Here is a 27141-nt window from a genome sequence, read left to right as displayed (position 1 = left end):
AGGTTCCCGGTAAGAAGATCCATACCCTGCAAAACACTTGAAAATTATGATTTTTTCAACAGCTCTTTACTTAGTAAATCTGCATGGATTTATATGGGGTCATCAAAAGACACTTCCTTGATCTTAGAATATCCCTCTGCCAAGTTTCAAAGTCCCATTTCAAACTATGGAGGTGTTAGGGCACTGTATACAAACAGCTAGATGAGTATTTTTATAATTAAATAACAATAATGTAGGGTTTAGTTACATAATGCTGAACAAACCACAAATCGAACTTTTTTTACTTGTGTAATCAGCAAGCTAGACTTAGTAACTTCAGTTGTGTTCTTAGTATGAAGTTACTAACACATGCAGTTACATACAGTTAAAGCACAGTTAGAAACGAGGTTCAAATTGCTTAACCAGTATCCTTAAATGTGAAATGCCACTCATCAAATGGCTAACATGTTAAGATGAATTTATAATACTAAAAGATCAATTAATATGAATTAATAAAGCAAAGCAATTTAGAGTAGCACTGTGGAGCTCATGGCCTAATTCTGGTCTGACACTTCTGAGGGACTGATGTGTAGCTATATGACACAGTACCTTTAGATTCCTTTGATGAATGCCCTTGTCATCTTTCTGTAACACCAGTTTTCTTAATTCTTTGTTTTCCTTCTCTAACCGCTCAAGAATTCGTTGATATTTCAGCTATAAAACAATTGTGAAAATAGAGTAACCATGGAAAACACTGTGCACAGATTAGCAAACTTTTCCCTAAGATTTTTATTATGTAAAAAAATAAATAAATAAATAAATCACTTTCCAAACCAGTCCTTCTAATCCATACAAAATATTTAACCACTGAAAGCTTGTTAAAAATCTACATAACCAAGGGAAAACTATTAAAAAATGACAAACTGAAGAACCAACTTGACTATACTTATCATGAATGAAATAAAATACTTTAAACAATCAAAAAAACACTCATTGAAACCCAGGGATAGGAGAGAACAAAAGGAGACGTTATTAAAAACGTCCTTTCATTTGATATTCCATTCTCAATGAATCTAGATATAGAGGATGCAACAAGAGCCTAAACCAGAAGTTATCAAACTATGGTCCAAGAAGGATTTATTTCATGGTGAGGGGAGCAGGGACAGGATTGCAAAATTCTCATATATTTCCTCTACAAATTGTGTACACTTTACAAATATGCTTTAGACCAGTGATTTTCAACCTTTTTTCATTTGTGGACCCGTAAAAAATTTCGAATGGAGGTGCAGACCCCTGGTTGTAAACCACTGTTCTATGGTAATGACAACCTTTAGCTGACCCCTTACACCAGTAGTCCCCAAACTTTTTACCTCGCACCCTCCCTTACCCCTGTCCATGCTCCTCACTCCTACCCAGCTGGGGTCAAAGCTGGGAGCGGTGCCGTGGCGGCTGGTAGCTGAGGCTGGGTACCGCAGCCGGGCCACTGGAGAAGGCTGCGACTGCAGCCAGGAGCTTTGGCGGGGGGTAGAGTCGCAGCAGAGCTCAGGGCAGAGCGGGGCTGAGTGGCGCCCCTCCCCACCCCTAAAACACCTAAAATGAGTGCATTTCATAGGGGCTGGGCATCCACAATTCCCATAGTTATTATTTATGTACCAGTGGGTGCTCACTACCACCAAGAAAAAGATCCTTATGTTCAGTGTCTAAATGTGGATTTAGAACCCTCCTTTAGGTCCCTAACTGAACACTGTCACCCTGTCGCCTGTCATAGCTTCCAGAACAACTGTTCCAATTCAATCCTTGCTGACATGAAGGGCAGACTATTTAAAATCGTTACAGCTCAAGGAGAAAAAAAGGCAGTTTTAGAAGTTGTAAAATGTCAATTTTTTGAACATTTTTAAAGCATTTAAAGTTTAAAAAATAAATTAAAAAGTGCTGGGTCATCTGAAAAGGTTGGAAAATTGAAGAACTCTGCCAGTAGTTATCAGCATGGCTCAAGGTTTTAAGACACTCTCCTGAACACTTCTATAGGCTTCAGATTCCTAAAGTCCATCTATAAATGCACATAAATATCCCCAGGAAAACACTATGTAACTTTGCCATTAGCATCTTTTCACACTGCAAGGGTATCACAAGATATTCCGCTCGTAAAACAGCTTTAAATTGGAGGGAAACGATTACTGATTGGCATAAAGTTGTCTGATAGAGAACCACATATTTGTATTGTGTCTATGCCAACAATGAAACTCTTCTTCTGGAAGAAAATAAAACATACTGGTTCTTGTGAATTCCACTGTGACCATAAAGAGAACAGTACACCACCTTCTGTGCTGTTCGTATTACAGAACTTTCTCTAGCTCTTCACTCAGATCCCTGATGCTTGATTATCTAATGCATTTTAAATTTTTCATCTCTCCTAGAAATGTCATTTCACAGATCAAGAGATTAAAAAATCATCTTGTTATGTATAATCCCATTTCCTTTCTATAGCAAAAGGATGCCAGCTAAACAAACATTAAAAATTCAAGACACATCAACAAAGCTCTAAAATCGAAAAAGGTAAATCTAACACACTGTCCAACTAAGCAAGGAGGATCAATTGTACTGTAGAAGCTTCTGATTCAGCCATAATCTTTAAAAAATTCCTTCAATTTCTGCAAGATGTCTCACATATTAGGTGCATTTTTGTTCAGTAAACTTGAGTTTTGCACACACGGCCCTCTGAATTTTGGTCTTTATTATCAGGACTACGTACCTGAGTTTGCAGAAGTTCTTCTTGAAGCTGATCAACCTTCTCTTTGTCAGAGACCTACAACAGTAAGAAACAGAATCATGAGCATTGCTTGATTATACTGCACATATGTTTAGTTTCTCCTCAGGGTGCAAGTGAATTCCAAACTAGAAATTTTATTAAACATAACATAATTGATTTAGCATGCATTTTCAGTCAAATCAAGTTCTTAAATCAAATTATCATTTGGGATTTAAGGAGGCTAAAGATTCCATTCAGAGCAGAAAAAGCCTATAAAATGAAGCCTAAATCTTTGCGCAAGCCAGAGGAACAATTAACATCTTCAGGACCAGATTCTGAAAAATGAGACTTAATGATAAATAAAATTCAGTAGTTTTCTCAGAGAATTTCTCCTCCACCAAGAAATTAATAAAGTCAGGCGGCCAAGTTGTCTGGGCCTAAATATTTATTTATTTAATTAGTACAGCACTGAAGATGCAATACTAACTCATATCAATTTGGTTCCAACATGACTTCCTGCTAGGTATGCCAATACATAAAATCTTTCTAAACTATCAGCATCCTCTGGATTGTGCAGCGCATTGTCTATGTTTATATTTAAGATTTATAAATGCCAGAGGTTAGGGATCACATTCTTATTTGTGTCTTGTATACAATTGAGCACCATATTAATTTATTTACATAGCTAATTTCTAACAGGAACACTGTATTCTGCAAAAGTATTGTTCCATTGTTTTACTGTTCAAGTATTTTTCATTTGTCAGTATGAAATCTAGATGGGATGCTTTACATTACCATGCATGGTCACTCCGACAGTATCAAAATGTGGGAAACAATGTAAAAGACTGATCATAATGTACAATTTTTCAGTGTCTATGAACTAAAGTCTCATCTTACTATAAGCGTGCAAACATGAAGGGATTTTTAGTCAAATCCCTTCAAAAATGAATTTGTAAAGCAGATCTAAAAAAAGATAGCAAAAACAGATGTTCAAAACAACTTTCAATCTGTTTCTTCAAAAACTTAATTAAAGTCACAAGCTCAATATGAAATACTAAAAATAGGCATCATGCAAGTATTTTAGAACTAATGTAAAGCCCAAAGGACAATTAAGGAGGAATGATTAACAAAAAGTTAATGAAGTAAGAATATCAATATAAAGAAATTCAATTCAACTTTAAAATGAAGTCACTCTAAATATTTGCAATTCAACCCAATTAGCTGGAAGTCAAAGGAGTTTATCAACTTAATGCATGGATAACATGTCGTTTATAGGACACAAACCAATGCAGTCAGTCACTCTCTAATTTAGTAACTTGTAGCAGAATCCCCAGTTCTTCATGGCAACTGGCTTATTGAAGCTACTTAACCTATGAGATACACATGGCCATGTATTTATTTTGCAATAGGCAATACCAAATTACAATCTTCCCGACATCTAATTATTTTCTTATTCATCAGATGAATCCTTGTAAGCAGTGAAGATAAAAAGTGCTGCAAGTGGGCCACCTTCTGTTTCCACCAGTGGACCAACAGGTGGCATGAGAAACATGTTCTCTTAGCACCTGAATGCAACAGAAACTAAGACGAGTTCAGTGCAGGGAAGGTGGCTTGATGCCTTTAGCACTACACAGTATGTCTAAACAACACAACACAACACAACACACACACACTTTCCTTCCATTTAAAGTACGTAGGTGTGTGTGCACATGTGCCTACCCACCAAAATAGAAAGCACTGCAGGAATATAATGGGGCAGACAGGGATAGGAAGCAAAGAAAACAGTGAAGGAAGAAAAGAGGACAAATGCAAAAAGAGGAATACAGAAAATGTTTCTGGGCAATGCAGACATCCAACAAACTTTTTTTTAAAAAACAGCGATGTCCCTCTTCTCCTAAGCATTTAAGAAAGTTTTTTTAACAGTATTTCCTGGGGGGTTGATAAATCTTTAATGAAACAGTAAACGGGTTTCTATCAGTTATTTCCATGGACATCCTTTCATTTTATTCACTATAAAAATACTGCTGATATCTAGACAAATATTCAATATCCTCCCCCCAAAATGGTTACTGAAGATGTCTGAAGAATTTTAGGAAAATAAACAATGCTTTTTTGGGATCTTAAGAATCCTCTCAAAGTGGGGCACAACTCTCTTTTCTCCACTAAAACCATTTTACACTTCAGGAATAAGTGGTAGATAATGTACTAATCTCTCCTCTCAGTAGACATTGGATGGAACTTGTTCTCGATCACAAAGGAGGGGATTGTGATAGCCTTAATCTACTTCATAGAAAGCAGCCCTCTAAAAATATGCCACAATATACTGCAGGAAAATATCCAGCACTGAGACACTTCTAGCAGTAATGTACAGAAAAATAAACTATGTCAAAATTAACATGCACCAACAGAACAGTATAGTGAAATCTGTAGCCCCACTGATTTCCCATTGAATCTGAGTCCCATTGATTGCAGTGGAACTACTCATTTGCTTTAAGTATTTCATTTGTTTAGAGTTTCTATGTGTGGCTGTAGTTTGCATCTTCATATTTTTCACTCTGAAAATGTCATTCACAACAATATTCCCAAGCATTTCTACACTGGTCATAGCTGCAGTATTTGCCAGCAAATTACAGAGTAATAATATGGTCACACATGGCTGATAATAACTGACATGACTAGAGAAACTGTCAACTTTTTTAGAAAACACACAAATTCATGTATTACTTGTTTTTAGATCTTATTTCAAATGATCTGTGGATAAAATTTGTCATTCCAATTCATCCAAAAATCATAAAAGACAAAAATACCATAGGGCCAGATAGGGACCCAACTCCTGGCATGCCTGAAAATCCCAGGAGGCACATATCTGCATCTTTAGGCACCTAAGTACCTTTACAAATCTGGGCCATAGTCACTATTTTGATACAAAATCACAAAACAACCCCAAACCATGAACATCTCATGGATAAAAATTAATTTAAAAGCTATAACAATTCCTAGTGCCATCAATGAAAACGTCAATGCACAAAGAGATTAAGCCATATGAGTTCTTGCTATACAACAAACCCCCTCAGCTAAATACAATATTTGCCAAGTGGACAATTAAAGTCTACAGGGAAAGAATTACAAGCATATGAGGGTATTAAAAATGACAGATGAGTTGTCAGGCGCCCTTTTTGTAATATTTTTTATAAATTTGCATCTCAAACAGACAATTTAAATTATACAAACATTCTAGATTGTAGATTAAGTCTCAAATTAAGATGAAAACCTGGGAAATTTAGTTAGATTCTGCAGTTTAAATTTTTTAAATATCACTGTTACGAAGAACTGCATTACATCATGCATGCAAATCCTTCTGATGCTTGGTTTGTTCATTTCATATTCTGACAACAATGTCAATGAGTTATGAAAGGAAAGGAATAGGAATACTCAGTCTTACAGGAAGAGAAATAAAACCATCATGTTTTCAAGTAGACAGGTAACATATAAGCTTGCAAAAGAAAAATGAGGTAAATTTAGGAATTGGGAGCAACTCAAATGATTTCAATGGGAATCACACCTGTTTCTGTTTCTGCCAAGACAGAGTTTGGCCCAATTACTGTAATCTTTAAATTACATCCTAATTTTAAAGTGTGTACCGCAAGTGCTCTGTTTACCCAGCCATTCAATTTGTCTCACAACAAATGGGTTAATTGTGGCAAAATAAAATGCATCATCATTCCTTGCCACTGGCATGCATCAAAGCACACAAAACCACACATCTGAATGTTAAAATGGGCTTTGATATTTCTACAAGGAATGTTACGCTCAAGCATTTTGGACATAAATTTAGGACTTTCCCTTACATGACTGCAAATCATTTACAGATGTAGACATCAAATCTTTTCTGCAATTCCAAAGCCATGGAATTAGTTGCAAGAGAGCAATAACGATGGGGAATTCTCTGTATAAACAGATTAATCCTGAAATAATAAACTCTTTGCTAGTTCCTCAGAAAATGGAGCCAAAGTTTAAATATCAAGTATTGTATTCCCTTTCCAGCAACTGTTTAAGTCTTCATATATCCAAAATTACACAACTAGGAACTCTTCTTTTAAAAAAAGGCTTTAGAAAAAAGTGGGGATTATTTTGTGGAAATATTCTTGCTTTCCATTCCAGAATGTAGTCCCTTCAGCACAATCAAATTAAAACATTGCACTCAAGAACCTAACTCTGCCTTAAATACAGACATTGCATGCTATCTGATAAAGGAATTGAAGGAGTCACTTTTATTATGCAAAAGAAGCAACATTGCTCTGAATGGGAAGTGGGAAGAACTGTGTGACCTACTGTTGGACAAATTCTTCTCAGAGCAGTCAGACTCCAGTGCATTACAATTCCAGCATCTTTATTACATATCATGCATGTCTCATTGAGGGCAGGACTGCTCAATTCTCTCTAAACCCCAAAGGTACACTACTTAGATGAGCTAAAAAATGAAGAAACATACCTCTTTCCCTACCTACTCATCTTTCCCATAGTTGTACAGAGGAGGAGGAAGGATAGCTCTTGAATTGCAATGTGGCAGGGAATGTTTGCTTAACATTTAACAGTTTAAAAAAGGATGTTGGAGATGGACTGGAGTACTTACATTTAAAATGCTCCCTGCTTTAAGATTATTTTAAACCCCTTCAGGTCCTTCGGCAAAAAACAACGCATGGCTTTATGCAACATTATGTATAGCGCTTTATTTCAAGTCTTCTCCTTCTCTCTCTCTCGGGTGCAACCTCACAAGTAGAGAGAGTTAATTAAGGTCTGTATCCAGTGGTTAATTCCAAAGCTATGGAATTGTGAGTTTATATTTATGAATATCATATTTTGCCAAGGCAGTAGCCATCAGACATGGGTAACGTGCTAATGCACAGTATTGTGTTATAACTAATTTTGTCACATGCTATATATATATATATATATCACTGCAACTATATGGGGGAGTTGAATGTTTATGGTTTCATCCTGATACGATATTACAGGTTGTTTTAGACAGAATTAATTTATCACCTCACTGGGAATAAAAGGAACTAGCGTAGGTCTGAGATACACTTTTTAAATACAGCATTTGATGTTAGAATTGGGAAGCTAAGTCAGAATTTACTCAGCTTAAGGCTGCCTACGATTCTTTGTATTCCCTAAATCCAATTTCTAAAAATATATTAACTTAAAATATAGGTCAATTTAGAAGTAAACCGAGGTTTCAGAAACGGAAGTTAAATTACTTATAAGACTGTCCCCAGAATATCCACCTTGTTTCAATGCCATCATTTCATGGCACCCTGATTACAGTGACAGGAAGCAGGACCAACACCAGCTGTTCTTGCAAAAAGATTTTTGTAGTAATTATTTGAGCCTGAGATCAGATTAAAAGTAGCTTCTTCTATATCAAATGAAGGAGGCTGAAGTGCTTTGTTAGTGTGAATATAATACATAGTGCCCTTTAAACCATCACCTTTCGTTTCTGCTGGGAAGACCCTGTGTTATATTGGCCAGCGGCTCTGCGTGCTTCCTCTTCGTGCTGTTGGATTTGCTGTTGCAATAGAATGAGTTCACCAAGCAGGCCCTGCCATGAGTTTACAACAAGGAGAAGGAAGGGAAAAATTGGGGGTGGGAGGAAAACAATGTTAAACCAAAGAATGTTACATAAAGACAGATGAAAGACAGGAATGAATGGGTCAGTTCAAACAAAACGGGACATCTATTTGCAAAAGCTATTGCTAGCCAACTGGCTATGGAAACAGCTAGCCAGCCTATTTTCTGCAAATCTAGGTCACACAGAAGTACAAATAGACTACATTTTAGAATTAAAGTCAATTTAAAAAAAAAAAAAAAAAAAAAGCATCCAAATCACAGTAAAAGTTTAAACTAGTCTTGTTTAAAGAGACTTTGTGGAGGTTTTCAGAACCTCACCCTCAAGTATTCGCTTCAAATGTATTTTCAGATATCCGGATTTTTTTGAGAAGGGAAGGGTGTTCAGTAAAAGCAGCTGATGTTTGGATGCTCTTCACAAAGTTGTACGTATTGCTGTACGCATGGCAGCTAAACGCGTTCAACTTCGTTGAAAACAGACACATTTGCATTTTATTCTTAAATACCTCAGCTGCATGGCTGGCTTGTCAAAAGAGGACTTGCCCTGCTGCTCAGCCTCCAGACTTGAAAGAATGAAATACTTTTGGAAAGATATATAGGGGGAGAGAGAGAGATCTCCCTCTATAGCACCCATGGCAATGTCTAGTTTAACTGCATATTCCTCTCACCCATCCAGAAATTGCAGAAATGTGTCATGCTTAATACCTACAACTTATTTACCAAGTTTCTCCATGAATAAAGTACTTAATCTTCTTTTGCTCGATTATAACAGCAACATTTCTTAAAAATTCACATTTGTTCAGAAATAGTGCGTGAATTAAGTGCCACTGGAATTCCTCATACAACTATTTTTAAAAGTTGGAGATTAATATTAAATGTATTAACCTATTTAAAAACACTAAAAAGTCTTTAAATGATATTCTTCTCAAATGTAACATTACATTTTCATTTAAAGAAAACATTTAATAGAATTATCTGTTTCAAAACATACATTATAGCCTTTAAAATCAAGCCTCAAATGTCAGGAGTTTGAATTTTTTTTTAAAACACAAACAAATTAGTTCTTCAGAACTTATGTATCATCGAACTATACATATACTGCACAAAAGAACCTACATCCCTAGGCATGTACATGTAAGTACAGACACACACTATGGAGAATGGATACAAAAAATAAACAGACTGTTAAATAGGTTAAAGCCTCAAATTAAAGGGTGGGTTTTTTTGGTTTGGTCGTGTTTTTTTTTTTTAAATCTTTATTAATCTTTCTAGGAAGAGATATAGTCTCATATTTATATTTCAACACATACAAAGGGGAAAAGATATTTTATTTTGTTTTGTGGTTTGTTTTATTTTTAATCTTGGCACTGCTGGAAAACCAAACACAAAAGCATCATGCTAATGCATGAGAACAAGAAATGAAACCAACCCATAAAGTTTCACTGTCCAACAAGAGCAAAGTGCAACAGTAAAAAGTTAACAAGTGAAAAATAATGTATGTTTTTAGAATTCTGCTGAGCAAAGATATTGCTAGCAAGTAGGGAATTTCTCAAAAGGACTTCACAGTCTCCCTTTAAAAATTATGTGATGGTCAGGATCTACAAATAGAAGAACATGTGGAGTTAAGCTGCAGTAAAAGCCTTAACTTGCCCTGTCGTGTTTGAAGAGCATTGCACAGTGTGCAACACTGTCCCATGTTTTCAAACTAGTTTTTGTTTAATTTGTGATTACTCTCGGCAATACCTGTTCTCTGTACCTACTGCTCCCTGGGGGAGAAGCTTCTGAGGTGAAGTTATTGTCTTTAGTACAATATCGAAGCAGAAAAGGTGGCAATTTAAGGAATGAGGCTGTTTTAAAATGTAGCTGCTTTTCCTTTGTTTATATCAGACCCACACATTATTTTACATACACATCCTCTGTTTTTTTATTTTAATAGTAGCATTACAATTGAAAGAAAAATCTTTGAATACCATAATGGCACACAACAACTATGTTGGTATAGACAACAAAGCAAAGAATGGTTACTTACCCTACAGGAAATGGGGTTCTTCAAGATGCTCTTATCTGTATGAGCTCCACTGTAAGTTTACATGCTCTTTATGAGTGCAAACTCTGAGTCTTTAGAACAGCAATGTACATCGGAGCCACACACACACACACACACACACACACACACACACACACACACACACACACACACACACACACACACACACACACACACACACACACACACACACACACACACACACACACACACACACACACACACACACGACCCTCCTTGTGCTCACTTCTGAGGACATAAATGGTGGAGCAGATGCAACCCATCCGCAGCTGCCTCACAATCCAAAGCCCATGTTTACTGAAAACTCTGGAAGTGGGGATGAAGTGCAGGCTGTGGGATCCACAGTGTATCAAGTACACAAGCCATCTGATGACATGTTCAGATACACTGTGTTATCCACTTGGATATTCGCGGAGATAAAATTCTCTAACCTTCTGAAAGGTGTCTATGACTGCAAATAAACAAGAAGATAGTCTAAAGTAACAGTTCGGTTCTGTTAGTGTAATAAAGTAAGGCTCTGAAGATATCCTGAGTGCATAGCATTTCCTCTCCCAGTACAGAGTGGGGCTTTGGGACAAAGACAAGTCAGTTGATTTAGATAGAACTCTGAGATCACCTGAAGGACGAAGTTAGGATGATCTTAGGGTGCAAAGAGCATCCCAGTGTGATATCCATCTCACCTTGGCTATCACACTGGGAATCAGTGGAAAAGCATACAAGAGGCCTTGATTCCATGGTAGAAGGAAGAGGTCTGATAACAACCGGGCTCATACCCCACTGCACTAGAAGTTCTGACACTTGACATTGTCTGTGCTGGTGAACAGGTCTATCGTGGAATTCCTCATCAGTTGAAGATCAACCTCATAATGGACCTCTACAGTGACCACTCATGGTTGGTAACAAATTGTCTACTTAGTATGTTGCTGATTTCCAGGAGGTGAAGAGCCATCTGGTTATGCCACACTGGTGACACCAAGTCCAGAGAGACAATGAGCGGGCATCTCAGTATGCTGCAGATGCACTGTTCATCAAGATCTGCAACGTGGAGTTCCACAAAACAGGTAGGAAAGCCAGGCAAGCTAGTCTAACAGCTCTTAATTCCAGAAAGTTTATATGGGTCCCCACAAGACATGGGACGCATGTCGCTTATGTTGTCAATTGTTGGCTGTGTGTGTGTTCTCCCAGTGTGTATGCTGTCCCAGTTCTGCACAGATAACTGACACAACAAATCACGACTGGATTATCCAATAAGACCAGAGATCTGTTTCAGTAATGAAGGCACCCAGGTTTATTGCCAATGAAGCATGGTAAAAAGCATCTTATACATGTTACAAGTACACTTAATATATGTATGCCTGTGACAATGGTACTGGCTCAGTAAAGGGCAAGACTTTCCGTTCCTCACTCAGTCAGACCAAGACACTCCCTCTGAAACCGTCTTTTATACACTGATACAAAGAAGTTGCATGTGGCCACCCTCTGATGCGGTAAGATGCCACCCTTTACCTTGTACTGGATGGTTTGGTCAAAACATCTCTATCCATCGTATTATCATTCTGATGGGTCACTCAGTGAGCCCTCGTTATCTTTGGGGTATTGGGATGTTCTGGTACCTTTCTGGAATGTGCTTGTATGAGTGCTCTGTACCTAGCGCTTCTTTCGGAGTGTGTGCGTTTGCAACTCCAGCTCTGTTCCTGCCAGTTACTGTGAGTTTGCCAGTGTTCACAGCCTGACTTCTGCTAACTTTGCTTTATAACAGCAGGGCTTGACTATTACTCTTGCTCAGGCCTCATGTCTCAGGTTCTCACTTTCTACTACAGCTTGCATATGCAGGTGGTCCAGGCGGGCTCCCCAATCTGCTCATGATTCATCCACAATTCATGTCCTGGGGGAAGGAACTGAAAACGCTACCCACTGGTAACATGTTCTGAGATGGTGTGAAGTGGGTCAGTACTCTCTTGTTCATCTGGTGTCTCGATGGGGAGTAGCCGGACCTGGGCTAGAACTGGAGGGCTGCAGGTGAAGTCTGGTAAGTGGTGTCACACACATGCACAGCAAGTGGTCCAGACAGTCAGAGGCAAGTCTGCATTGTCATGTTCTGATTTGATTTTATTCCTTTTAGTAATGACTGCATGGACAGGAATCCGTTCTTGGAAAAATAATCTTTCATGAACCTGGAGTCAAATGTGGCTATTATGAACTCTGTCTGTGATCAAGTAAGGGATGATTTTCTGCGATTCATGTGGCCACTCTAGGTAATGGTTGGGCTTCAATGTGAATCTCAGGTACTTTCTGTGAGCCTGGTGGATAGCTATGCCACAAACCAGTCTTCAGCCTGAAATGATGGATTGATGGAAGCAAGCATCACTACCTGAATCTGAGAAAGCGAATGTATTTGTTCTGTCTCTGCAGATCTAGGACAGGATGAAGAGCCCCTTTTTTTTTCAGAATGAGAAAATATTGGGACTAGAACCCTCTTCCCATGTACACCTGTAGAACCTCTTCCACAGCTTCTAGGTGGTGCAACAAGGTCATGTTGCAGTCAGCTTTCATGAGAAAGGTCCCCGAAGACCTTTGTCAGCTGTGATTACAGAACAAGGCCGGTGGAAGGGGGCAAGGCAGTTTCCAAAGATGGTGGTAGGCTCTAGAGTGGCTCCGGTGTGGCTCCCAACATTCCTGTCAAACCTGCTGCCTCTGAGAGGACACTGAATGTTTGGGGTGGAGAAGGGTCTCCTCCTAAGGTACTGGGGCCTCTTCCAGGGAGGGTACTCCAGCTGTCAAGTCTAGGGGTAGGAAGGAACTCTCTCCTTCTATTAGGGCTGCTATGTGTATGGTTTGCAATAGGCAGCAGGGGTGTAAATCCCTGAGGATTACCGTGTGGCCCTAGAATCTTTAAGGGAAGAGAGCACTTTGTTTGGCCGCTAAAGAGCTCCAAACAGCAGGTTCCGTGTAATTCAGTGCAGCTCCTTCAGGATGCTGGAAGCCACGAGCCACTGACCTGGTGGCTGTGTCTAATGCATCTATGGCTGCCTATAAAGCGGTCAGGAGGAAACAGAGGGAGGGTGATGGCCGTTCCACTCTTTATGTCCTCACACAGGAGCACGGAGAAGGCCCAGGGCACATGTGTAGCCCAGACAAACACTGAGATTAAAAAAACTCTAATATTACATGCATACCTATAGAGGCATCTACAGTGACACATGCTCAAAGAACCACCTCTCCTTCCATTAAACTTGCCAATGCTTTCTCCTAACAAAGGTAACCACCACTAAAGTAATATTCAATTAAAATGAATAGAATTTTACCTAATAAAATCACTACAAATGATTATATGGATCTATTCATGGGATTTTGCATGAGAAAGACACTGAATTAATCATAAAAATGCTACTTCCAGTACAAAGATCAAGACAGTTTTACAAATCTGCTGACAAAGTGGATGGTACAAATCACACAGAGGGAATGAGGATGTGCAATCACATGGAATGATGAACTACTGCAGAGGCTTCAACTTTTACAAATGACGTTTTTCTTTTTTTTTTCCCCCTACATAGCACAAAAGTCATTAGTTTACATTAACAGACACATTTCTCAACTAAATCTGTCAGGCTTTAGTTGCATAGGGCCAAATTTTCAAAAGGACCATAATGGCTTAGGCCTTAGCCCCATTTTCATATGCATCTAAGGCCCTGATCCTGCATAAAATTAGACATGTGCTTAACTTTGCTCCCCTGAATACTTCCATCATTTCAATGGAACTATTCACAATGGTGAAGTTAAACACACATATAAACCTTTGCAGGATCAGAGCCTAAGGCCCAATGACAGTTAATGGGATTCTGGTTCCTATGTCACTTAAGTGCCTTTGAAAATTGTACCCACAGTGCCTAGTGAGAGAAGACCCAAACCTGAGGTTGACAATCGCTGACCAAAAAAAGAACGGGGAGGCAAAAAAAAGCAGATTTTGTGCAAAAGTTGCCAACAGAATTGTTTCATGAAGACAAGTAAATCAAAAGTCACTTGAAACCAGGGAAGTAACCAGGGTCAGGGTCTTCTGTATTGAGGTATTCATGCTGCCTCTTAATCTTCAACATAGCTTAATACTGACCAGAAATGGAATGCAACTTAATGTTGATCAGAAATGAAATGCACAGTATGAAGAAAGGTCATCTAACCCATTGTCTAGAAAACAAAACATTTTGGTTGTCAATAAAACAAGTGACTATGCTATCTTCATTATCCATCAGTGAACGTCTTGTTTCAATCACAACTTTAAGAACAATATACAGTTCTGAACAGAAATGATTCCTTTAACCCTCAGTTTTGAGGAGCCATTCCTTCACAATAAGGAAGCTAATCCAGCAGTTCTGCTCATTGAAATAATTAGCATAACAAAACAAGGATTAACTTTAGGAGGCCCATAGATTAATCAGGGCCCATGATTTTTGTGGCAAACTGAAAGTTCTGTGGTCACAAGTAAATGCAAAGGCATTAAAAATTACAGGGTTTTCCTTCTCTCTTCTGATATCCCAAATCTTCAATGTAGCTGCACACTGTGTTATTGATTATTGCCCATGAACTATAGCTGATTGTGGAGATTGCCTATCAGCATGCTCTTTCTGCTCCACCTGACAGTGTGAGCAGATCTCACACTCCTGAACAAAACAGAGGTACTGTTTTATATCAGATCCAGTGTAGTGTTCTCGCATTTCCACAGGTGTATGAACAGGGCCCCAATTTTAATGTGTAAAGAGCCAGCACTTCTTTCTCACAGCCAATTTAGTCCTTAGAATGCAGAATGAGTTATGAGAGAGATACACAGGAGGTATGTGGTCAGAAAAGCAGGACAAAGTGAACAAGAAAATAGAATGAGAATTATTCCACTGCCCACAAGATACAAATAAAAGGAAAGAGCAAGTGGAGGCAACTAGGCAACAAAATTAAAATATTCCAAACAAGTTATTGCTAACTCACTAAGGAGTGTCAGAAGCACAGTAACACATCCTTTTATTGGAGACTTCAATTCAAATTCTAATGCCTTCCATAAAATCTCCATTGAAGTCAATAAAAAGATACCCATTGACTTCCGTGGCAGTTGAACCAGGCTCATAAGCAGCAAATTCAAGTTCAAAATACTTTCTTGTAACCTGTAACATTGTTTACCACCCAAATATTACGGCAATGAATGCCACAGAAAAGTCAATAACAACAATAAAAGATCTGTAGACTCCTCTTTCTCTGTTCTCAAGTTCCCAGCAATATAGCATTGAGTTTAGCCAGTCACAGGCATGGGGGAAGAAACTCTGGATATGAAGATAGGATCCTTGTATGAATTTTCACTGGGAATTCAGATGAGTAGCTGTAGCATTTCATCTGATTTGGGGAGCAAGTAGTCAATCACTTTATTCAAAGCTAAGTGGGTTTTCCATCAAAATTTATGAAAGAAACATACTGTTCTGAGACCTCATTTATTATAAAATCATTTATTGCCTTGGTTTGTTCTATGACTTGATACTTGCATTTGGAAACCAAGCTGTGAGCATTAATTACATGTGCGGTACTCAACAAAATGTATACAAAAGCATCTAATTTGGCTTAGCTCCATATACGATTTGTAAGACAATAGGTATGAAGACCTTTACTTCACAATCCAAGAGTAAAACACTTCAACCTTTAAACAGAGAAAGCCTGTCTTAAGCAACCATTCAAGGCAGACAAAATCTGTTGCTAAACAAAGGTAGGCTTCTAATATAGGGGACAGAACTGTACTCATTTCAAACGTGAAGACTTTGAGGTGGTCCTAAAACAAGAGGTTGCCCAATAAAAGGTGATCTCTTGTTCTGGTTTCATTGTACACATGTAAAGTAAGTGTGTACATGCAATAAAATGCAGCACACATGCATTCATGCCTACATGCACAGAAATATGTTTAAAATAAGAGAGTGTTATTTACAATTTTGCTAAGACTGGGATGATAAATATTCCAAATTGTATACACAGGTATACACACTATTAATAGATTCACACACAAGATATTAATATTTTTCAAAGAAGTTTTCAGCATGTATTAGTTTTCATTTTGATTTGTTCAGAAATTTTCAAAATGTACAATGGCAAAAATGAAAATTACTGTAAAATGAAATTAAACAATCAGAGATGCTATTTGGTGATCAACAGCACTAATAAAAATAAGATCTATGATCTAGAAATATAAATACTAAACTTTACTTTCCTCACTTGCAAGGCAAAAGATGAACATGCATGCTAATAAATAGCTGATGTGACATTTCACACAGCAAAGTCATCTTCTATGATCATAATAAAAATACTCCTTTTCTAGAAAATGGGGTCATAAAAACAATTGATGCAACAAATTTTGAGCAGAAAAAAATTAAACCCAAAACTTGATACATAATGTCTAAATGGAAAAGGATCATAAAATGCAATATTTTAAGACGTACAATTGGAGCACGAGCATGATGCAGCATTGTGAGTTTTATATTAAGGCCTGAACCAACCAACACTGTGACAGTTATAAGCCATCAGCAGTAAGTGTTGGCAGGATCAGCTCCCTCAGGCTGTATACAAATTTAAAAGGAATACAGAATGACTACAGTAACATGCCCATTACAACCCCAAGACTTTAGAGAATAGCATTTTAAAAGAAGACCTAATGACTTTACATTACTCTCTCCTTCCCCATAAAACACTTTAAGTGTTATTGTAGCTGTTATAAATTACAATTTACTAAACCATTTCAGCTCTCTCAAGCCTCTTTAAATCAACATCTACAGTTTGTTATTGAAGTGGCTTTTTAAAAATATTAACTCCTACAGAAAAAAAAGACTAACCTTTGTAAAAGCTTTGTGACTGAATGACTAAATAGTTTCTGTAAATATACCTTTTTGTACTGTTTGTCATTTTCATATCCCTGGTCTGTAGCTCTGAATGCTGTTTCTCCTGGGGAACCTGGGAAATAATTACAGAAACTTACCAAAATGTCTTAGTACCGTGTTCAAAACCCAAAACTACATCTAATCGCGGGTCCAATTTTTAGTAGAATTCAGTACCCAAGAATTTACCATACGAATAACCTCTCTGAAGCTGCAATCATTTAAGGAATATTGTAAATAAACTGTAGAAATAGCTGGTTAACAAATGTACCAAATCTAGCTTCCAACTCAAACTGAACAAGCTACTATAAAAAGGTTACACCATTTAAGTTCTGAAGACATTTTTGCTGATGAAATGACTGCATGTGTTAAACATCAAATGATGGGACATAAATTATATTATCACTTGTGATGAGAAACACAAAACATTCCTGCATATCGTAAAGAAATGTTTTCTGAGCAAACTTCTGAAAAACACCAGAATTAAAGGCATCTGCTTAGTGTTTCGAAAAGCCATTGACTTTCATTGTCACTGTGGGAATTGAATTTTCATAGAAGTAGTTATAAATGTTTCCAATTCAAGATTAAATTGCTGCAATAAATTGCATTTGCATTGTTATTCACTCCCTTTTTTAGTGTATCAGTATTTAAATAATTAATTTTAAAGAGGCATGTTAAGGGCAGTAAAAAGGGCTTTTTACACACCTAACAACAGAAGCAGATCAGAAGCTCCTATGACTTCACTAACCAAATTGTAACCTGTGAAAAACCAGCAAAAAAGGGGAAATAAAAATTATAAATACAAACAAATGGCAAAGCAAAGATATGAGGGATTTCAGTCTCAGTTCAGGGTCCAGGCAGTCATAACAGCGAACGTGCCAATCTTGGTATACTAGCAGTGGTTCTCAACATGTGGTCCATGGCCCCTTAGGAGTCTGTCAGTATAATCAAGGGAGTCCGCGAATGTGCTAGCTGAGGCAACATGGGGGGGGAGGGAAATGTGGGGTCACGTGCCCCCCCAGAATTCTGCCTTCCATTTGGCCCTGCTCCCTGAAGTGCTGATGTAGCAGGGCAGAGCAGCGGTGGGTCTCCTTGGCTAGCTGCTGCCTGCTCAATGGCTGTGAGGCAACCCTTTCTGATGGCAGAGGGAGATCTCTCTTCTGCAGTGATGCTGCAATTTTTGGTTGTGCTTTCCCAGCCCAAACAGGATGGCTGGCCTGAGCCGTCTGGCATCACCTTTCATCCCCCAAACGTTCCTTGCAGGGTTTTCAAACTGAGCTTTTCAAACTGTGGGGCATGCCCCCATTGGGGGGCACGGAGGAATGTTCAGGGGGGGCAAGCAACAATGCCAGGCAGCTCGGGCCAGCCAGCCCCATGTAGCAGAGCTCAGGGAGGGAGAGCCACCTCCACCTGACTCATCGCAGCGGGCCACCCAGCCTGTCTGGATGGGGGTGCACAACCAAAAATTGCAGCATCACTGCAGGAGAGAGATCTCCCCCTGCCATCAGAAGGGGCTGCCTCACAGCCATTGACTCCATGAGCAGGCAGCAGCTAGCCAAGGAGACACCACTGCTCTGCCCCGCTACATCAGCACTTCAGGGAGCAGGGCCAAATGGACGGCAGAATTCAGGGGAGAGGGGGTGGACGGGACGTGATTTCACATACCCTCTCCATGTATCGCCTGTGGAGGGGAGTCTTGGGGATCTGCAGATCTGTCTATTTAAGTCTAGGGGTCCCTAGGTAAAAAAGAGCTGGGAACCACTGTGCTAACAAATGCAGCTAAAATGGATAACAAGTAACTCACACCAAAGTCAAAATTACATTCCAATACATTCTGATATTGCCCTTCTCATCACCCTCACACCTGGTTTAGGTTCTGATCTCTGTACATTTGTTTTTTTATATATATTATACTTTCCAATAATATTAAAAATACACTCTTTGCATGAAACAATTTTGTTTCAGACAATGCAAATAAGCTGGTTATGAACATGCAAATAGAACATTTACTATATTTTCAAGCACACAAATGAAAAAAATGTGACTGTTAAGAAGCTTTATACATACAGCTACATCTAAATTTACAAGATATTATATTTAAATTAAGATTAGATGTGTTTCTAAAAGATAACCTTGAGTTCAGCCACAAGTTAAGGGGGCCTGATAATGTTTCACTTGTGTAGCAGGGAAGAATAATTCCCTCCACTGCAGGAATGGCTGGGTGAATATCTAGGTCCTGTGCTATGCAATAAATCAGACTAGATTCATAGTTTCTAAAGGCCAGAAGGGATCACCACTGATGACCACTGTGATCCTTTCTGGCCTTAAAATGTAATAATTTTCACTGCCAGGAAAGAGTTTTAGAATTTTTTTAAATGAGAAAATGGTCAAAGATTAAATTCACTAGGGCATGGACAATCAATAGAGTGCACGAATTGATAATATGGCCACCCATTTTCCATGTAGCATCTGGGGTTTTGAGCTCATTCATCATTCTTTGTTCTGTTTAGCCTGTCTTGCAGTCCTTACGCAGCCAAAACTCCCACTAACTTCAATCAGTTTTGCTCAAGCAGAAAATTGCCAGCTCAGCCCCTTAGAGATGATTAGGTCAGTTACATATACATCCACCCAACACAAATGGAGCTCTTTTTGGTAGTTTTTTACAAAAATCGTCACCCAGTGCCTGAAGCATGTTTCTTTAACAAAGTCATTCTTCTCTTCTATCATTAGCATGGTGATATATTTTGTTAAAGGATGCTGGCTAGACCTCTCCTCTCACCTTCACTGACGACTTAACTCCAGCATCTACACCTCACTGAAACATTTTCATTTTAAATCTATTTGTTTTTAGCTTGATTATGATTCTACAGTTCTCTGTTCAGTTTCACATCTCTCCGTTCTCACCGTGTATTGTTACCACAATTTATTTTTAAAAAACAGATCAGAGACTCAGAGAATGGGACACAATTTCACAAACCTTTTCTTTTGTTGTTTAAAGACATGTTTGTGATCTCATATTGTAACAATACACATTCTCAGAAGTAAAACAAAGCTGAAAAATTGTTCTCACCAGGTAAGAAAAAGCCCTTCAGTGAACTGAGGCTCTCTCCAATCTTGTCAAAGTCAGGTAGAAGTTTGGCAAGGTCTTCTGCATCTGGAAGGGCTTTTCTAAGTTTTTCTAGGAAAAGAGTATGAAAAGGGTTTTTTTGTGAGTGAGACTAGTTTATACTGTAAAATCTAGTAACTATCTAAAACTTCAAACACACTGTACTCATTCTGTTTTTCTTTGTCAGAAATCAAAATGTTTTTTTTTTTTTTTAAAAAACAAAAAAAACAAAAAACACACACTTTCTTCTCTCGCTTTCCCCCCCAATAGCCTTGGAAAAGATTACCAGAGTGAAAAAGTGAGCTTCTTATCTGGATATTGAATGTGCTGATAAAATAGCTGCTTTAGGCACCTTTAAGCATTTGTGAAGTCTTGCTTGTGGATGCGTTTTTCCAAGCTTCAAACATCATTTCCCCAATTACTACGGGAAGTAAGTTTTCAGATTACGGAATACCGTATTTTGACCACTTCTTGTACATTTAAAACAAAGCTTCCATTTTCCAAGTCATGACTTAGATAATTTCCTGTCCTCTAAAACGTTGGACTTCCAGCAGTGTTAAAATTCAAAGGGCCACTGCCAATTTAAAAAATTCACATTTATATTTGAGAACTTTTCTATCCACTGTAAGGGTTATTCAGGTGATACTCATCGTAACTGTCTCAACAGTATTTAAAAATATAAACACTCTCTCCCATCCTTTCCAGCTTGTAAGAGATTTAGCTAGGTAAGTGGCTGTTTCTTAGTTAATGTTTATGTTTCTAGGTATATGAGAGAGAGAGAGAGAGAGAGAGAGAGAGAAAGAAAGAAAGAGTGCATATGTACAACACAATGACTATAACTGAAACATTTCAAAGACAATATTTTCCCATTTTTCAGTCTGTTTATTTGGTGCATTCAACAGCACTTTGTGGATAGGCGGTTTCATGGTTCCTTCTGCATATTCAATCAGATAGTCCTTTCAGTTGTATGAGTCTTTCACATAGCAGCCAGAAAGAGAAATATTCACAAAAATACGAATAATAAAATACCAAAAAACCTGCAAAGATTCCCAGACTCAAGTGTAGCACCCGTTGCTACTTTTAATTATATTCTTTGCAAAAACACAGGATTTCAGGCTGACAGCATCCTTTAAATACCGTCACAGAGTGTATGATTGAATTATGGAATAATTAGGTTTTTTAAAATCTATTATCAAGCAATGCACACACGTAAGGGATAGATGACGGAATAACCACCACCAAATGTTGTGTGGTCTTTTCCTCTCAGAATGCATATGAGATGCATGTGCCTTGCTAAGACAAACTCCTCAGCATTTATCTTATTAAAATCACGATAAGAATATTTATATAGAAGAAACCAGCTTCTGAACACCTATGTTCTTAAAACTAAGTTTGGCATATGCTGATCTTTAGCAACAAAGCACACTTAAGCTTTTGTGATACCAAAGTCAATGTGTTCATCAAGCTCCCAAACGAAGTCAGGAACAATCCACTTATATTCACTGAGGTCAGGCAGCATCTCCTTCCATTGATCATATGTCTAATGCAAAAACAGAAAAAAGTCATCAGAGGAGCATATAAATGTTCTACTTGAAAGAATGTACCTACTAATCTATACTGCACTAGCTCACGATCTTTCATATTGGCTTAGTCACAGAACATCTATACAAAACAGTCATCAAAAGACAATCCCATTACTGTCCAATAAAACCTATTCTAGCAATTTAAATAACTTGTTCTTCTCTAACATCAAACTCACTAGGGTCTTTATTTGATTAGAAGACAGAGCTCTACATTTTAGTGACTGCAGCAATAACTACTATTCTGAAATATCTGTCGAACAATATGAAACATATAAAATGGCTTCCGCAAATAAATACCTTTTTTACTGTATAGCCACCACCTACAGCAGATCCTAGTACAAGATAGCGAAGTTTTAGAAGCCGTGAAGTCAGTCTAGCTAGCCAGAAATTCCTATGAGGCTGGTATCCATATTTTACAGATAAGAGTTTGGTTTTCCGTAAGGGAAGACAATTAAAAGAAGAGAACTGTTGAACTGATGTCCTTAATGAAGGTCTCTGAAACTTTGAACTTGGATAATGGGGATGATGAATACTTCGGGAAACAAGGTGCAATTTTTGCAGTGGTGATTTTCCTTTTACTCCATAGCTGCTATTTACCAAGCTTCGGCAGACAACACTGAAAGAAAAAGGAAAAATAAAGTAACAAATTAAGACTGATTATGTGACAGCTCTACTCAAAACATCTTTAGTCCAACTAGTCCTGTATCCTACCTCCCGCATATGAAATGTATGTGTGTGTGTGTCTGTGTGTGTCAAAAAATAAAGTTACAGAGGATGAAAAAGAAACTAGAGCCTCATTCCAAAGGTACAGTGCTGTACCATAAAGGGAATTCCTTCTCTGCTACTAAACGATGTAGATACTGTGGGGAAAAGCTGATAACATTTGCAATTACTGTAAAAAAAATTGCAAAGTCTATCTAATCCATTCTGAAATATTCCATAATGCTTTCATTTAATAGTAATGTTTTGTTACTTTAAACATTACATTTGCTAATGCCCCAAATATTAACTTGACGTTAAAATGACATATCACCTTCATGAATATTTGTAACCTCATCACAGAAAACGTTGAATTGGATAAATACTTTGCTTTAAAAGATACTTACTGGATAAACAACCTCTCACTTGTTAACAAGGATTTGAAGGACAGAAATAAATATCAAAACTGCGGGCAGGACATCTGCTGTCTTATAAATTTAACTTCTGCAGCTGAAATTGGTGAATTAGTGCAAATAAAATGTGTACACATACTTGGTTTTGTTCATGTTCAACAGGAGTGAAAAGTATATAGAAGAACATGGGTACAATGTTCCACTCCCATCTTAGGGAAGGAAGAAAAATCTGTTCACAAGCGAAGACACATAAAATAGAGAGGTTTACCTATCTACCTTTACCTAGAACTGCATTCAAAAACCCTATATTAAAAGATCATTACTAAGGTCACAAAGTCAAGCACTCAAACATCAGGAAACGCCAGTCTGTGCAACCTTATTTTGCCCCCTTTGTATACATGCATTATGTATGATTGTGTAATTAAAACTATTTTTTTTACTTGCTACAGCTTTTCAACAAAATGGTTGCTTTAAACAAACAAACAAACAAACAAACAAAAAACCACCAGGCAAAAATCACTTATATTACCCTGATTTCATTCTTGGAAATAGCAGAACCATTTTAGCTAAAATATTCCATGAATAATTGAGCCTCAGGCAAACACCCAGTATGGAAATTTCCATTTGAACAGTTTAAGTTTGGCAAGGTCATAAGGAATTGAAAACAGGGTCTTATCATGGAAAGCGCCAGGCAACCTTAAGTATGAGCATCACTACTTTCGCTGCCTCTAATAAATGGTATCTAGTTGTAGGATGGAACAAAGCCAGATACACACTTTCACGGTTATTTTTTCATGAGTGTTCCACAGGACATTCAATACAAAACTGTACAATTGTATTGAAACTATCTTTAAAACTATTTTGCTAGCTCAGAGAAGAGTAGAAAGCTTTTCAAGGAACGATTCCTTCTATACTTTCCCAATCTGGTCATATCAGTAGTAGTGAAAAATAGATACATCACTTAAAATAATCCAATATCTGAATGATACTAAAATTCTGGTAACAACCCCTTTTTTATTCACAGACTTCTTAAGGATTCTGAAATCCATTTAGTGTTCTCAATGGGGATGGATGGAGAACAGCAGAAATGCCTCACCTCACCACCCAGTGATGTAATCACTGACCCAACTATTCACAACACCAAAGGAATCAACATTAAGATGCCTGAAATCAGAAAGCACCAAAGAATCAAACTGATATTTTCCCATTTCCTGCAACTACTACGCTTACCCTATATTTCCCCCTCACTTTTTTCATTTTAATCTGCTCTCTCCATCCATCTGTCCAGGCTATTCTAACAACACACATGGTCCTCTCATTGCCAGAGGAAATCCACCTTCTTCTCTACACACCTACCTAGTTCTCTGAAGAGTGGTGGTTAATTGGCTACATTTACCATTTGCCAACACATTATTCTGGACACTAAAAAAGAAACATTTAATGTTCTGCTCCTTTCATAGAAGTATTCTTACTGCAGACATAACATCCCATTACCACCCAAGTGACTTTCCTTAGGAAGACGGCAAAGGTACAAAAGGACCTTTGAGCCAGAAACTAAGCTTTTATAGCTGCAATAAGATTAAAGGGCTGGAAGGAAATATATATGAATGGAGGTGTTTTCTTCTAAGGACTTCATTTTTCAGACACTGCATGCATGGAACTCTCAGTGAGGATAATTAAATGCTAAAAGAAAAGAAATGTCACTCTGCAGCTGTGCTGCACACGCCAACAGTCCATTTTCCTAAAAATCGGCATGGTTTTGAGAACCAACATCTTGCAATTATTTTGATTTTGATAAATTAAGAAGCTGTGGCTCTTTAATTAAGTTAGGCATCTAGCAATGGCAAAGCACACAATAGGAGCCCCATAATCTCTTCCTTTCCAACTATCACCACATTCAAATGAAACACAACAGGGTTAAAACTCATTACAGTTAAGACTTGAACAGAAACTTTGGCTTCGGAATAGTTGATGTGAAAGTTCTTCTAGCATGGACGACCAGAGCACCAGAAACACTTTAATTCCTTCTGCTTTATAAGAGAAGGACCGAGAAAAGAATGGTCAATCCAAAAGGAAGCTTATGACTATGCTTAACTCTTTCATTTACTGAGCCTACAATCAGTGCTCAGAAATATTTAATATTTTAAGCAGAGATGAAAAGATAGTACATAGTGATCTGATAGCCACTTCCAGTTGTTAGTTTGAACCCAGCTTAAAGGAATATATGACAAAATCATATTTTTGGGTGGGGGGAAAAAAAAACCAGTTTCGTTGTCTGTGATTTTTTTAAATCTAGTTTATTTATATTGCACATGTATTTTTTGCCGTATATTCATGTTGCATTTGTTTAGATATCACAGCAACTAGAACTTAGCTGACAATCATATTGTCATTTGAATAATACTTAAAATATCAAATCTCTTCTGCTTTAAAGTGTACAGTAAGGACTTATATTCCAGTGCCATGCCAAGATCTTTAATATCCCCTTTAGCTGTAACAGACTGTTGGCTAGAGCTGGTCAAAATGTTCTCAATGGAACAAGTCCATCAAAAAATGCAGTTTTGTCAAAATCAAGATGTTTTGTGAGAACGTGTTGATTGACAAAGGTTTTCAATGGGAAGAAGTTGAAATGTTTAATTTTATTTCAACATTTATATTACAATATTATTTTTTACGTCCATTATATTTATAGATTATATTTCCATATATATAGTGTATATCATGTATAATATTATAATACACTATAAAAGTTACATAGAAACTAAACATTTTAATGGTCCCATTTCAAGGTTTTTTTCCAAATACTCATTACATGAGAAATTTTGGCTTTCCAGTTCCCAACCTATTCCAAATACTGTTGGTGTATATGCCTGGTTGCCTCTTCAGCAAGGGCTGTATTCCAGTAGTGTTGTATGGAGATCTGTAAAGCACTGTTTTGAATCTTACATAGTACCCTTTATTAACATTTCCAAGCACCTGGGATGAAAGTCAGTATAATTGTAAAATGTCAGGAATTAACATACTGTTTTAAACTATGAGTGAGGTTTGAAAAATAATCTACTCAGCATCCAGTGTCAGGACATGAGCAATCAATTTCTATAGAATTTAAGTTTCAAGCAATTTTTAGTCCATATGATTGCAAAGATAACATTTCAATTGCAAACCAAATATGAATAAATACAGTATTTTCTTACTGAGTCTGCAGCTGGACAACACTAATGTTCCTGCTGCTGCAGCTTCCAACTTTGCCAAGGAACAGAAGAATGAAATTAACAAGACTGTTCAGTTTCACCATTATTCAGACCCAAGTGGGCAGCAGGAAACAGACAAAAATTGTGTTAATTTCATGCTACTGCTTGGGAAAAGTACTGGATGGGCTGCAGAAGCAGACAGTGGAGGAATTCATGGGGTGAGCAGAACTCAAGAAGGGTTATTAGGTGGTAGAACAGATAAGACCTCTCCCTCTTCACTTTCCAACAATCAAAAGCTCTGTAGAGGACAGAAGAGCCAAAGAGAACTTTCCATTTACTGGAGGGAGGGTAGTTCCACATTTATAAAATACCTGCCAGCCAGAGGCTGAGATGAACGACAGAACTCTCAAGCAAAGCACAATGGTAGAAATGCAAGCATCCTTCCAAGGTAGCAATATATGAAAATAAGATGGGTAGGAGAGACTGGCTGATGTTTACATCCATCTCTGTATGATCTCTGTGCATGAGTGAGATTGTGTCTATCTGTGCCATGGAACCAGAGAATCAGGTGACATCATTTGCTTAGATTTTCAAAGGGCCTTTGAGAAAGTCCTGCAGAAGAGACTACTAAAGAACCTAAGTAATGACAGGGTGAGACACAAAGTATTGTCATGTATCAAAAACCAGTCAAGAGACAGGAAACAAGGTGTAGGAATAAAGGGTCAGTTTTCATTATGGGAAATAGCAGAGCACCGCAAGGTTCTGCACTAAGTCTGGGGGTGTTTAATATTATTAATCTGGGAAAGAGGGGTGTGCAGTGAAGTAGCAAAATGTG

General features: G+C 37.8%; 1 protein-coding gene across 4 annotated transcripts in view; it reads right to left on the bottom strand.

The window, feature by feature from the left end:
- Nucleotides 1-22434, bottom strand: part of OPA1 (OPA1 mitochondrial dynamin like GTPase) — a 70239-nt gene extending 47805 nt beyond the window's left edge. Inside the window, exons 1-8 of one of the 4 annotated variants that reach the window (XM_067542812.1) lie at nucleotides 22301-22434; nucleotides 21864-21960; nucleotides 20385-20492; nucleotides 18020-18073; nucleotides 17323-17390; nucleotides 8217-8327; nucleotides 2732-2785; nucleotides 589-693 (exon numbers count right to left, since the gene is read on the bottom strand). In XM_067542812.1, coding sequence (XP_067398913.1) covers nucleotides 589-693; nucleotides 2732-2785; nucleotides 8217-8327; nucleotides 17323-17390; nucleotides 18020-18073; nucleotides 20385-20492; nucleotides 21864-21939 — 576 coding nt within the window. In that variant the 5' untranslated portion in view covers nucleotides 21940-21960; nucleotides 22301-22434. The remainder of the gene's footprint in view (nucleotides 1-588; nucleotides 694-2731; nucleotides 2786-8216; nucleotides 8328-17322; nucleotides 17391-18019; nucleotides 18074-20384; nucleotides 20493-21863; nucleotides 21961-22300) is intronic. The other 3 variants (XM_067542814.1, XM_067542813.1, XM_067542815.1) reach the window with 3 other exon arrangements.
- Nucleotides 22435-27141: the final 4707 nt, after the last annotated feature.

Source organism: Emydura macquarii, unplaced genomic scaffold, assembly GCF_026122565.2.
Source record: "Emydura macquarii macquarii isolate MOO-44397 ecotype Brisbane River unplaced genomic scaffold, CSIRO-AGI_Emac_v2 contig_729, whole genome shotgun sequence".
Lineage (NCBI taxonomy): Eukaryota > Metazoa > Chordata > Testudines > Chelidae > Emydura > Emydura macquarii.
Note: the sequence above shows the minus strand (reverse complement) of the source record. Positions and strands in the feature narration are given on the sequence as shown.